General features: G+C 51.2%; 2 protein-coding genes across 2 annotated transcripts; one reads left to right on the plus strand and one right to left on the minus strand.

Moving 5' to 3' along the window:
* Positions 1-82: 82 nt before the first annotated feature.
* COCVIDRAFT_113297 (hypothetical protein) lies at positions 83-1,367 on the minus strand (the record flags this gene model as incomplete). The annotated part of the gene is made up of 3 exons (XM_014695817.1): positions 83-863; positions 916-1,203; positions 1,255-1,367. 3 exons carry the CDS (start codon positions 1,365-1,367, stop codon positions 83-85), a joined length of 1,182 nt encoding a protein of 393 aa, XP_014551303.1.
* A 586-nt stretch (positions 1,368-1,953) lies between these two features.
* Positions 1,954-2,658, plus strand: COCVIDRAFT_113309 (hypothetical protein; the record flags this gene model as incomplete). Its single annotated transcript, XM_014695818.1, has 1 exon — positions 1,954-2,658. The coding sequence occupies one exon, from the start codon at positions 1,954-1,956 to the stop codon at positions 2,656-2,658; it is 705 nt and encodes a 234-aa protein (XP_014551304.1).
* Between the last annotated feature and the right edge of the window lie 8,954 nt (positions 2,659-11,612).

Raw genomic sequence — 11,612 nt, forward strand, 5'->3', positions numbered from 1 at the left:
TTCAAGTGTGTATAGTTCAATGATGCCAAAGAGCAATCTAGTAGATTTAGGGTTGTAAATCTAGATGATACATAATTCACTTTCAAGGTATTTGTTTGCCTTGTTCTTGTGCAATAGCCCATGCCACGGCATCCCATACATCATCCACAATCTTGCGTGGCTCAGGTGATGGTTTGGTGCCTTTGACGTAGACGCCGGTCTCTACTAATATACTAGCCCAATCGGTGCCGTATGGGCTCTTGTAGTTGTTGCCACCAGCAATATCACTAGCTGGGTTATCACCGACCATGTAAACTCGCTTGAGATGGTCAAGTGTTCCACCATACTGTTTCATCAGATGACTACGATGTGCTATGAGTCGCTTTTCAGCAAACTCATAAGTAGGCTGATGTGGTTTCCCCATGACAACTTTATGCAACTTGACACCTTTTGCCTCGCCACCAGTCACTGCTGCCCAAATGCCTTCAAAAGCTTCACGGAAACCTCCTTGGCCCAGGCGTGGAAGGTGGTATTTAGCGGCCCAGAGCAAGTCTGGATTAGAGTAATAAATGGTAGGTTGTCCATCTTGTTGGTAGCCACGATTCTCTAGGGCATCATTGCCGTTCTTCTTGGACAGAGTTCCCATGATACCCTTTTCGGATAGCAGGACGTCTTTGATGATTTGCGCATCGAGGCCCCAGTCACGCGGGTCGTTGTAGACGAAAACAGCATCGATACGGAGTGATGTTGACGAGGAAGAAGGGTCAATGGGAGCAGGTAGAGGGCGAGTAAACGTCTTGTAGTACGAAAGCAATTGCTGCGAAAAGGGCCAGACTTCCGGATGCGCCACCAAGATATCACCTGGGGTAACCACTGTCTTGAAGCTGTACAGATTTGTTAGGATACATAGCAACATGAATGTGCGTTTCTGCGTACCCATATGCCTCAGCAACCTTTCTGCATTTGTCTGCTTCGCCGCCAACGACCATGACCGTTTTGTCCTTGAGATGGTCCATGTCGGCAAAGGGTGTATGACTCTGAACAAACATGGACGTATCCAGAGGGATATTGAGCCTGCTGCTCAGGTCGGCGACGCGCTCCGACTCGTGTTTCCCGCCGCCATTTGTGAGCAGGATGAATGGGATGTGCTGCGCCTGGAGATAGGAAAGGGCCTGGTGTGCTCGCGGCAATGGATCGGCACTCCTAAGAAGCACTCCGTCGATACTGACAGCCGTCAGCGGCCGTGTTGTGAAACCGATGGCAGAGGTGCCTTACTCGAAAGCGAACGCAAAGTCGGATGCGGGGGTATGGGGGGCAGCAGCCGTTTGGAGAAAGCGACGAAGCGGGATATGGTACCCGCTACGGGTTAGTGGTCTCGCTGCCCGCATTATTGTTGCTGGTGCCATTGTCAAGGTGTTGTGTGTCGTTGAAGGTGCTGGACAACATGTGGGCGGAGCATAGGATGTCGCCCGCTGGACCCACTTTAATCTTCGGAGCCGTTCATGCACCCATCACACGCATCCGTAGCTGGCCCACTTCGTTCATCAACTGCGACCAACCTTCTTTTCTTCAATCCACATGTGTTCTTCATACACTCGCCTGCAAAATCAGCTTCCAGTATCTGCACTTGGGGACTTTCCCCACGACATGGAGTCAGCCTTAGCGAAAGCTATAGCAACTCAGCATTTGCGTATTGTCTGCCCCAGCATCCTTTCTAAGTTAGTTATAAATGATCTTGCAATTTATTTTACATATCCAACAACTTTCTTGGATGCTCAAATGGATACTATTGATCATGTCACAACGAGCTCCGCACCTATCAGGTGGAAGAGCAACCTTATCTTTGGTTACACAGCATTGCTGTAGCTCATTTGCTCAAGATAGGTCATGCGCGAACCCACTGCCTCGATTCTGAACTTAATATATTCATCTGGACTCCGCAAATTGCGGGGTACTAACCACAATACTGACACTATGAGCCCTCGTTGCGTACCCTGCGATCGAGACTTCAGCAGCGATGAGGCACTGCAGCAACACAAACGAGACTCACCAGCACACAAGTACGACTGTACAACATGCGATCGTCATTTCAAAAACGACAAGGCTCTGGCACAGCACTACCAGAATGCCGCTGTTCACGCCCAGTCTTCTGAACATCCAGCCATTCTTACGAGCTCTCCTCAAAAACAAAAGTCAACCACGAAACTGAAGTCGGCTAGGAAGCCGAAGACAAACAAAAAATGGTCGTTGTATCCTTTACTCCACAATGAAGTATCCGACCTCCTCTACAAAGACAACATTTCCTTCAGCTTCTACGAGAAGGACGACGCCAACGGCTGCATAGACGACTACGATACGAACATCATGGGTCAGTTCGTTTGCAGTAATACATCATGCCCGGCTGTTTGGACAAGCAAGCAAATAGCCATAACTATACGGAGATATCCCAACGAGCGATACAATGCAAGAGTGTATTACCAATCCTGCAAACGCTGCCACAGGACGAGTGAGCCACAACTAGATTCTTCATACGCAGAAAGAGTGGCATATCGTCTCAAAAAGTGGTCTGGCATCCATATGGAACGCCCTTTCTTCTTCTCAGGGCAGGGTAAGGGTCCACATAGAAGTGATCTATGTGAAGGGTGTAAGCAGGGTCATTGCAGCAAAATGGAATTGTGATTCTAGTCAACTTAGCAATGATAAGTATCGCGTTAGGGACGAAGGCCGTCCTTCTGTAGCAGCATCGATGTTATGGTGAGAGTAGTCATTGCAAAATGTGTAGCTTTCGGAAGCAAATTTTTCATTCGTAATACCACCAAACTGTTGATTACACTGCCTGCTAGCGTCTCTCTAAGCAAATGAGACGACGCAGATGAAAATCAATCATCTCTCTCTATAATTGTCATAGATTCCCATCCATGTACTCCACAGTGCGACAGTACTGCACCTTCATGTAGAATGAAGTTCGTAGAAGAGAGCAGAAAAAGCTATATAATAACAGTCGACGGGCTACCAGAGAGATATGTCTTCCGTGAATTGATGATTAAAAAGTGAGGGGAGAAGGTGATCGAGGTTCCCGAATTGCGAACACTGAGATTTTGCAAAACAGTTCGATACCACTGATGCTATTGCATTTTAGCTGTCGCGCTGGTCGATTTAAGAGTGCATAATTGCACAGCATAGAGTGTCGCGGTATAGCTGATATAAAGAGTTAGTAGAAGCCATTTTGCAATGCACAAGATTAGAGATACGAATAACTCAGCGACGCGAGTTAGAAGGATGACTGATACGCACCTGTCATAACATGAGTTTTGAGCTTGGTTGTTCTTGCTGAATGCTTACCTGTTCTCGAACCACTTCAGCTGCCAAGGCCCCACGGACCTAGTAACCTTGGAGAACAATAGTAGTGGATTTTCAAGCCACAACCTCCTAACTATACTATTTGAACCCCTTCTGGACATGAATTTACTCTTTTTAGAGAAATCCCATGCTCAACACACAGCTATCCCTTCGCTATGTGCATACGAACAGTATTAACCAATGGATTCTAACATCGAGCCCGTCACATGGCCACTGTGATTATTTGTCGAACAAGGCTCTAAATTTTCGATATTCGTGCTATGAGAGGGTTTTGATGACCAGTGGTTCTTCCGACAATGACAAGGGGGAAAACGCCTCCGTGCACCGAATCCAAGAACAATAGTAACACGACGGGACGCAACCGCCACTCTTTCTCCCTACCTACACTGCAGCAACCAGAAAGGAAAATCTAGAACACTTCGACAATGAACAATTTCATCCCACAAAGGAAACCCCTTCTTTCTCTTCCCATGACGTCCGATATCCGTCCAGACTGAAAAAGAATATATAAGTTCTTCGAGCCCTTCGAGTCCAACTTTCTCACCACTCAAGTCATCAGTCCTTCAACCACTTGAACCACTTTCGCTCCAACTCTATTCTTACATAAGAAAACCCTCTTCTCTCTCAACTAAAATCAAAATGGCAGGCGTTGTTACTGGACCCGGTTGCACCATCTCTCGCCGTGGCGTCGTTACCGGACCCGGCTGCACCATTTCCCGCGGTGTTGTCACAGGCCCGGGATGCACCATCTCTTAAACAGTCTTGCCTAGTTGCGAGAGTGAGAGAAGGGACTGGCGGTTATTACCATTCTTCCAACGAGTATTTTTTTAAAAAATGAAGAGGGAATGATGAGGAGAGGGAGGAAGAGTGACTCGCTCTTCCTTTCTTCTTCTTCTTCTCCACCTGTCAACATCAGCGCTTTGTTACTCTGCGATTACCAACTTCAACTACGGATACCGGCTTTGAAATCGACAAGAATCTCCGACATGGCACATTGAACAATGGACGGACGAAAAAAAAAGACTTGTTTATGGGGCTCGTGGGATTGGAAAAGTCGGTGTGGCTGATGCAGGGTGACAGGGCTATTATTTTGTTTATTATTGCATGTATCTAAATATTTTGAGGCGACAAACCAATGGAAGGAATAGCTTGATGAGGGTATGCTCATACTGTGATATGTGATAGAACTTAAACTCTTCTGATTATCGGTGCACTATGTGATGTCTGATTGAAAATATGTATCGTCTTGCTTGGGATTAAAGCAGGCGGAAGGAACGTGTTAGCCTCAGTCACGTGATTTGGCGCTAGTCTAGAAGGTACTCGTAATACCTCGTCATGGATCGGACAAATAGCATGTAGCTGAGGTTGCAATCAAGTTTGTATTCCTAAGAAGAGGTTTGATATTCAGACATGTGTATCTGAACGAGTGTTAGGCCGTCGCACGCACTTGCTGCTTACTTAACACGCAACTGCCTTTACGTCCAGTGTAAGTTCGTGTAAGTTTTATGCAACATGTGTAGCGCCCCTCTTTTTTTTAGTTTTTAGTTTAGTTTTGTGTGTAGGCAGAGTATATTAGCATGCGGCGGCATTTTTCCATCACGTCCTAACGTCAGACCATCTTGCCATCTTGCCGAAAGCGCAATGGCCAGTTCTTAGAGCTCAGGTATCCGATATTCTCTCCATAAATAAAAACCAACGGGACTTGGCGGCCAAGGATGGTTGGGGACAAGCGGTATCTCGCCCCTGCGCTCAGCAAAAGAAGACATGGCAATATTAGACTGGATAGTGCTTGAGAGCAAGGAAGACGTCTGGATAAACAATGTCGCCAGGAGGATTAGTACAGTTCAACGGCGTTGGCTATATATGTCCACACGTACCCACTCCAACGTGTAGGCGCAAGGAGAGCCAAGGCGCCAGTCCCAAAGCGGCATGGCGGTGAGACGCAACATCATCATTAGAGTACCATACACCGGTACTGGGAGACGGCGGCGGCACGGTCGGGCGGAGAACCATCGAGTAAGCACATACATATATATGTCGGCATTGCTAGTACTACTACTTAGCAGGCAGGGTACGGCTACTTGCTCACGCAGCTGACGGCCCTGGTAGGTAGATACAGAACGTGGTTGATGAAGCAACCAATGGCAGTGTGCATCACACTGGCTAGCCTCGTCGGGAGAGCGATCGGCGCGCGGACGCTTCTCAGGGGGCGCGGTGCGCCATGCGATCACGACGACCAGGGCGGCCAGGGCGGTCTCTGCGAGCAAGGCCAGGGAGACGAGGCTATTGCGGCGTACACGCAGCACCCGACCGTTGTCGCGTTTCGCTCCTCGTTGGCTGAGTGCTGCTCAAATCAAATCTAGTCAAATCAGACGTCAGCCCTGTGCTGTGCTGTGTTGTGCTGTGCGCCGTACACGCTCCCTGTCCATCTCCTCTCCTCTTCCTCTTCCTCTGCTGCATCACTACACCACCATACCCCCAAACACCCTGACAGACGACATGTGCGCGCGCCCTGTCCGTCTTTCCGCCTAGACACCTAGCCTCCTCCCCCAGTGTCCACCACGCCGCCCAACACACCCACCGTCTTCGCAACCCGAATGCGTGCGCGATAGGCCCCGGGCTGCCATTGCATCTCCGCTCTCGCAGCACTCCCGCCGCCATGTCCTTTCTCTTCGGCAAGAAGAACAAGCAGCAGCAGCAACAGCAACAGCAACCCACCACCGCACTCCCGCCAGCCACTAGGGATATCACATCTGCACATGGCCCATCGCAACAGCCACCCGCGCTCAACGGAGCCCCTGCTCGCGACGCTGAAAAGTCTCGCGGTGGCCCCCAGGGCCCTACCACGACCCCTAGCGGCAGCGTCAACAACTCATTAAGTTCTCTTCAGGGCTCTGTCAACGCCTCGACGCCAGAGCAAAAGGCCCTCCGTGAGAAGACAGATCCCAATGCCCAGGTCCGCTCTGCTCCACTCCTTCTCCGTTTGTGCGCCTGCTGACTGCTCCCAGAATGCAAACAACAGACTCGGCGGCGGCAATGCCTCGGAATCTCCCTACCCGTGGTCGTCGCGCCGCCTTAACTTCACCGCTGGCAATCCCTTTCCTCGATATGGCGCCGCCATCAATTCCACCGCCTCGAAAGATGGCACCATCTATCTCATGGGAGGACTCGTGGGCGGCGCGACTGTCAAGGGCGATTTATGGTTGACGGAAATGGGGAATGGCAGCATGACATGTTATCCCATCTCCACCACCGGAGACGGCCCTGGACCGCGTGTCGGCCACGCTAGCTTGCTGGTCGGCAACGCGTTCATTGTGTTTGGAGGTGACACCAAGCTGGCCGACAACGACGACCTTGACGACACTCTCTATCTCCTAAATACCTGTTTGTGTTCCTCCATGTTTGTTCCTACCTCCTAGCTGACGGCGCCCTAGCAACCAAACACTGGTCGCGCGCACTACCCCAAGGTCCCCGCCCTACTGGCCGCTACGGACACACGTTGAACATCCTTGGCTCCAAGATATACATTTTTGGAGGTCAGGTCGAGGGCTTCTTCTTCAACGATCTCGTCGCTTTTGACCTCAACTCGCTACAGTCGTCGGCAAGCCGTTGGGAAGTCTTGCTGCCAAACTCCAAGGAACAGACGTCTCCCCAGGGCACATCACCACAAGCTCGCACAAACCACTCCGTCGTTACATGGAACGATCAACTCTACCTGTACGTATTGCGCCTGTTGAATGCGCATAATCTTGTCTGCTAACTCATCCCAGCTTCGGTGGCACAGACGGCATTACCTGGTTCAACGATGTCTGGACATACAACCCACGCACCAACGCCTGGACGGAACTTGATTGCATTGGTTACATCCCCGTAGCTCGTGAAGGTCATTCGGCCGCGCTGGTCAACGACACAATGTATATCTTTGGCGGGCGCACCCAAGAAGGCGTTGACCTGGGTGACCTTGCTGCCTTTCGCATTTCGTCGCGCCGCTGGTACATGTTTCAAAACATGGGTCATTCTCCCTCAGCGCGATCTGGTCACAGCATGACCTCATTTGGAAAACATATTGTTGTTCTCGCTGGCGAGCCTAGTTCGTCCATCAGCGATAAGAACGAGCTCAGTCTCAGCTACATCCTGGACACCTCGAAGATTAGATATCCACCCAATGAGAGCGCTCCCCCTCCACCCCAGCAGCAACAGGCACCAATCACTCAACGAAAAATGAGTGGCGGCGAAAAAGGAATCATGCCCCCTAAAGTTGGATCACCCCCTGTCCGGGAAAGCATAATGGCCGCCTCACAACTTTCCTCTTCTCCCGACAACATGACAAACGGCTCCATGTCCGCAGGATCGCGGCTGCCACGCGCAGCCAGTCAGCAGCCAGGGCCACCACCACTTCAACAACCGCCACAGCCACGAGAAAACGGTGCCAAGGCTAGGAGTAGAACCCCTACTAAGAACGAGCGTGGTCATGGTCCTCCTCTCGACATAGGCGCTGCAGCTGCAGCTAATCGAGAAAACGTATCGCAAGGGACACGGGATAGTCCGCTTGCGAGCGACATGGAGCGGAAATCTTCTGATGCTGTTGGCGGCCGACGAACACCCAAGCAGTCGATGGACACCGTACGGTCTGCCAGCACGGTTTCGCGAAACACATCCAGATCGCACCAACAACAAGCCTCACAGGAGAGTATAGATCAATCAGTCAGGCCGTCAATGGATTCTCAGCAACAACGTGGTCCAGTCAAAGAAGTCCAGCACCTGCGCAATGACAGCGCAAAGAACGCATCGCCAGTGACTGATCCGCGCAACAATGAGCTGGCTCGAGAACTTGAGCACCTCAAAAGCCGCAATGCATGGTACGCCTCGGAACTTGCCTTGGCGCGCAGGGCAGGCTACAATGCCGGTACTTCGACAAGCCCTGTCTTTGACGAACGATCCGCCGACTCATTCCGGGACGAAGACAAGCCATTACTGGAAGCGCTTCTAAAAATGAAGACTGAACTCGAACGCGTGCAGGCCTCGATCAAGACCCAAGGTGAGGACGCGGCAAGGAGAATTGCTGAAGTAGAAAGACAGCGGGACGCAGCCGTCAGTGAAGCCATATACGCCAAGACCAAATTGGCTGCTCATGGAGGTAGTAGCAGACACGGAACACCACAGCCTGATGGACCCCGGAACGTCAGTACGCCTGATGCTGATCGCCTTCAAGACGCCAACCGCCGGTTAGCTGCTTCCATAGCAGCTCAGGCTGAACTGACTACCAGGGTCGAGCAGTTGACGCGTCAAATCGAGGCCGAAAGCAAAGCACGACAGCTGGCAGAAGAGACGGCAGAAGCGGCACAGAAACGTGTGAATGAGCTGGATTCAACGCGACAAAAGGCCACTGCTGAGTCTGAGCACCTACGTGCCGAGCTTCACGAAGCTGAACGAATCGCAAGAGAGGTCTCCACGAGTGCCGCAGAGTCAGAGTCGTCGGCCAAGCTTCTGGCCATTGACAACCAAGAATTGACCACCAAGTTTGAGAAAGCCTCTGAAGAATCAAAAGCTCAAACCGCCATTATCCAATCCTTGCGCGATACTGCTCTTGCATCCACCGAGAAGGCAGCGCTATTGGAGAAGAAACTCAGCGAGGAGCGACAGCAGAGCGATGCCCTGCGTCAGAAGCTAAGTCAATTGCGCAGTGAACATGAAGCACGCGCGACCGAGCTGGAAACTATTCAACAAAAGCTTCGCGATGCAGAGGAACTTGCAGAAAGTCATGCAGAGGAAGCACGCATCCACCGTGCCACTGTTTTCTCAGGTCTGCAGAGCATGACTGAGCGATCTGAACAGGACGGTGTAAACGCCGATGAGCGAGTCACTGTGCTGAAACAGCAACTCGAAACCGCGACCTTGATGGCTCGCAAGAACCAAACGGCAGCAGACCAAGCTTCGGAGAAGCTCCGCCGAGCGGAGGAACGCATTGCTGGTTTGGAAGCTTATCAAGAGCAGTCCAGCCGCGAAGGACTCAGCATCCGCAAACAACTGCAACAGGCCATGCGCGATGTACAGCTCTCCGAGGCTGAGAAGATTGAACTTCATCAGCAGCATGAGCGACTGCGCCTTGAGAGCAACGCATTTGAGGTGCAGCTCAAGACACTCCGTAACCTTCTCGAAGAAAGGGGCGTCAATCCTGTTGACGCCCGTCGCTCAAAGGTTTTGGACAGCCCTAACTCCAGGTTCGGCACCCCAGAATTGAACCGAGTTCGTGAACTCGAGCAACAGGTCGACGCCATGAACAAGGCACACGAGGAGCTACGTGCTGTATTTGAAGAGCGTGAGCACGAAGTCAGCAAAGAATGGGAAGAGAAGCTACAGGCGCTGCACAACGACCACCAGGCTGCTGTCAAATATCTCCGAGGTACCGAGAAGATGCTCACCAAGATGAAGCAGGAGCTCGACCGTTACAAGAACGCCAACTCTAAGCTTGAAGAGGAGCTGGCTCAAAAGAAGCGGGAAGCGCGCAGCCCTGCTCGAGCAGATACTGCTGAGCTGGAGGCAGAACGTACCGCACTCCGCTCAGAACTATCAAAGACGCAGGAGAAGATGGATACTACTGTTGCCCATTTTGAGAGTCAGCTCTCTCAACTACAAACCGAGTTGGCTTCCGCCCGCGCCGAAGCTGAGAAAGCAGCAGCTGCCACAAAGCAAGCCGAGGGCCAAGCATCCCAATTCCAGGCCGACCTTGAAGCGCTCCGTAGCCAGCATGCGCAGGTGGAAGAGCGTGCCCGGGAAGCCGAAAGCCGGGTGCAAATGTTCTTGGACCAGTTCGAAACATCAGTTGACAACTACCGCCGTCAATCACAGGCTCCGGGTGACGCCTCTCGTTCTGAGCACGCACGCCACCGTGGACACGACAGCGTCGCTTCGGGTGAGTCGCTGTACAGTCACAACGATGGTTCCAGTACGCCAGAAGCTATTCCCCGCCCCGACTCTGCTGCTACCCGCAACTCCATGGCTCTCGACAGCCTCGCGTCCGAACTGGATGCCCTCCGAAGCCACTGGGAGACCACCAACAAGGCCTACCGCTTGAGCGACCGCTTCGACTTTGAGCGCACGCCTACGAACGAAAAGACAACATTGAACGAGTCCCTCTCACAGTGGAGGAATAATGTGGACATGGACGACAGCGATGATGACGATGAAAGCATCAAGGAGATCAAAAGTGTCAAGGATGTCAAAGACGTCAAGGACGCCAATCCCACGAAGCCTACATCCCCCGTTACCCCGTCTGCCCCACAAACTCATTGATACCCCCTCGCAAAAAAAAGGCACACAGGGCTTGCATGAAAGACGCTTGTTTTTTTTGCTTCTTCTTTTTTCTTTTCTATCCCATCTACTTGCGGGTTTGGACATGCTCCTGGACACCCCGTCTGGCGTCAAACTGGGCTGCAATACAATCCTTCTTCTCCCTCTGGATTGGAGGGGGTAAAGGAGAAGGGCTTTCCCCCCTTGTTCTATACCACTTTGCTTTCTCTGCAACTTGCGAGCTATCATGTCTGTTTTGACCATATGATGATTGCGCAAATCTTCTTCTTTTTTTGGTTTGAGTACTATGTACGCTGGGCTTGTTGATGGGAGGGAGATGCGACGAGAAAACAAGGAGAAGGCCAGCTCAAGCTTTTTTGTTTGGATTTTTTTGTTGTAAAGAAACCTTTCGGTTAGTATACATATTGTCATGTACCCGACTGCCCACCTCCCTGTTTACATTGCGCGCAACTCTGTTATTCTCCGCCAATGCCGCATATGAACTCTGTTTTGGTTTTTGGTTTCTGGTATAGTAGACTTGAGTTCGTTCGTCGTCGTCGTCGTTATCGGTTGTGGTGGGAAAAAAGAGAGAGAGAGACCCCTAATGTGTATTACGAGCCCTTTGTAAGTCTTTTGGTCTGTTGTTGTTGTTGTTTGGTTATTGTTTGGGTGGAGGGTGGTTAAAGTGCCCATGATGTATGTAGGCTAAGCCTTACTGGAGTAATATTGCAAGTCTGTTTTTTTTGGAGATTATTGATGAGTTTACACATGAGTACTAGTGCTATTGTGACTTGTGCTTCTAGAGTCACTTGAATAACATCCATACTTGTGCTGTTGCTTCCATGCCACGCATGACCCGTTCTATACGCAGACGAATTCAAGTTGGGGGGGGGGGGTGTATGAAGCGTTTGAATACATCTACCCCCGTACCCACCATCTTTCTCACTGCAAACCCCACTGCTGTACACACGCCCTCGACCGCG

Source organism: Bipolaris victoriae (genome assembly GCF_000527765.1).
Source record: "Bipolaris victoriae FI3 unplaced genomic scaffold scaffold_145, whole genome shotgun sequence".
Classification (NCBI taxonomy): domain Eukaryota; kingdom Fungi; phylum Ascomycota; class Dothideomycetes; order Pleosporales; family Pleosporaceae; genus Bipolaris; species Bipolaris victoriae.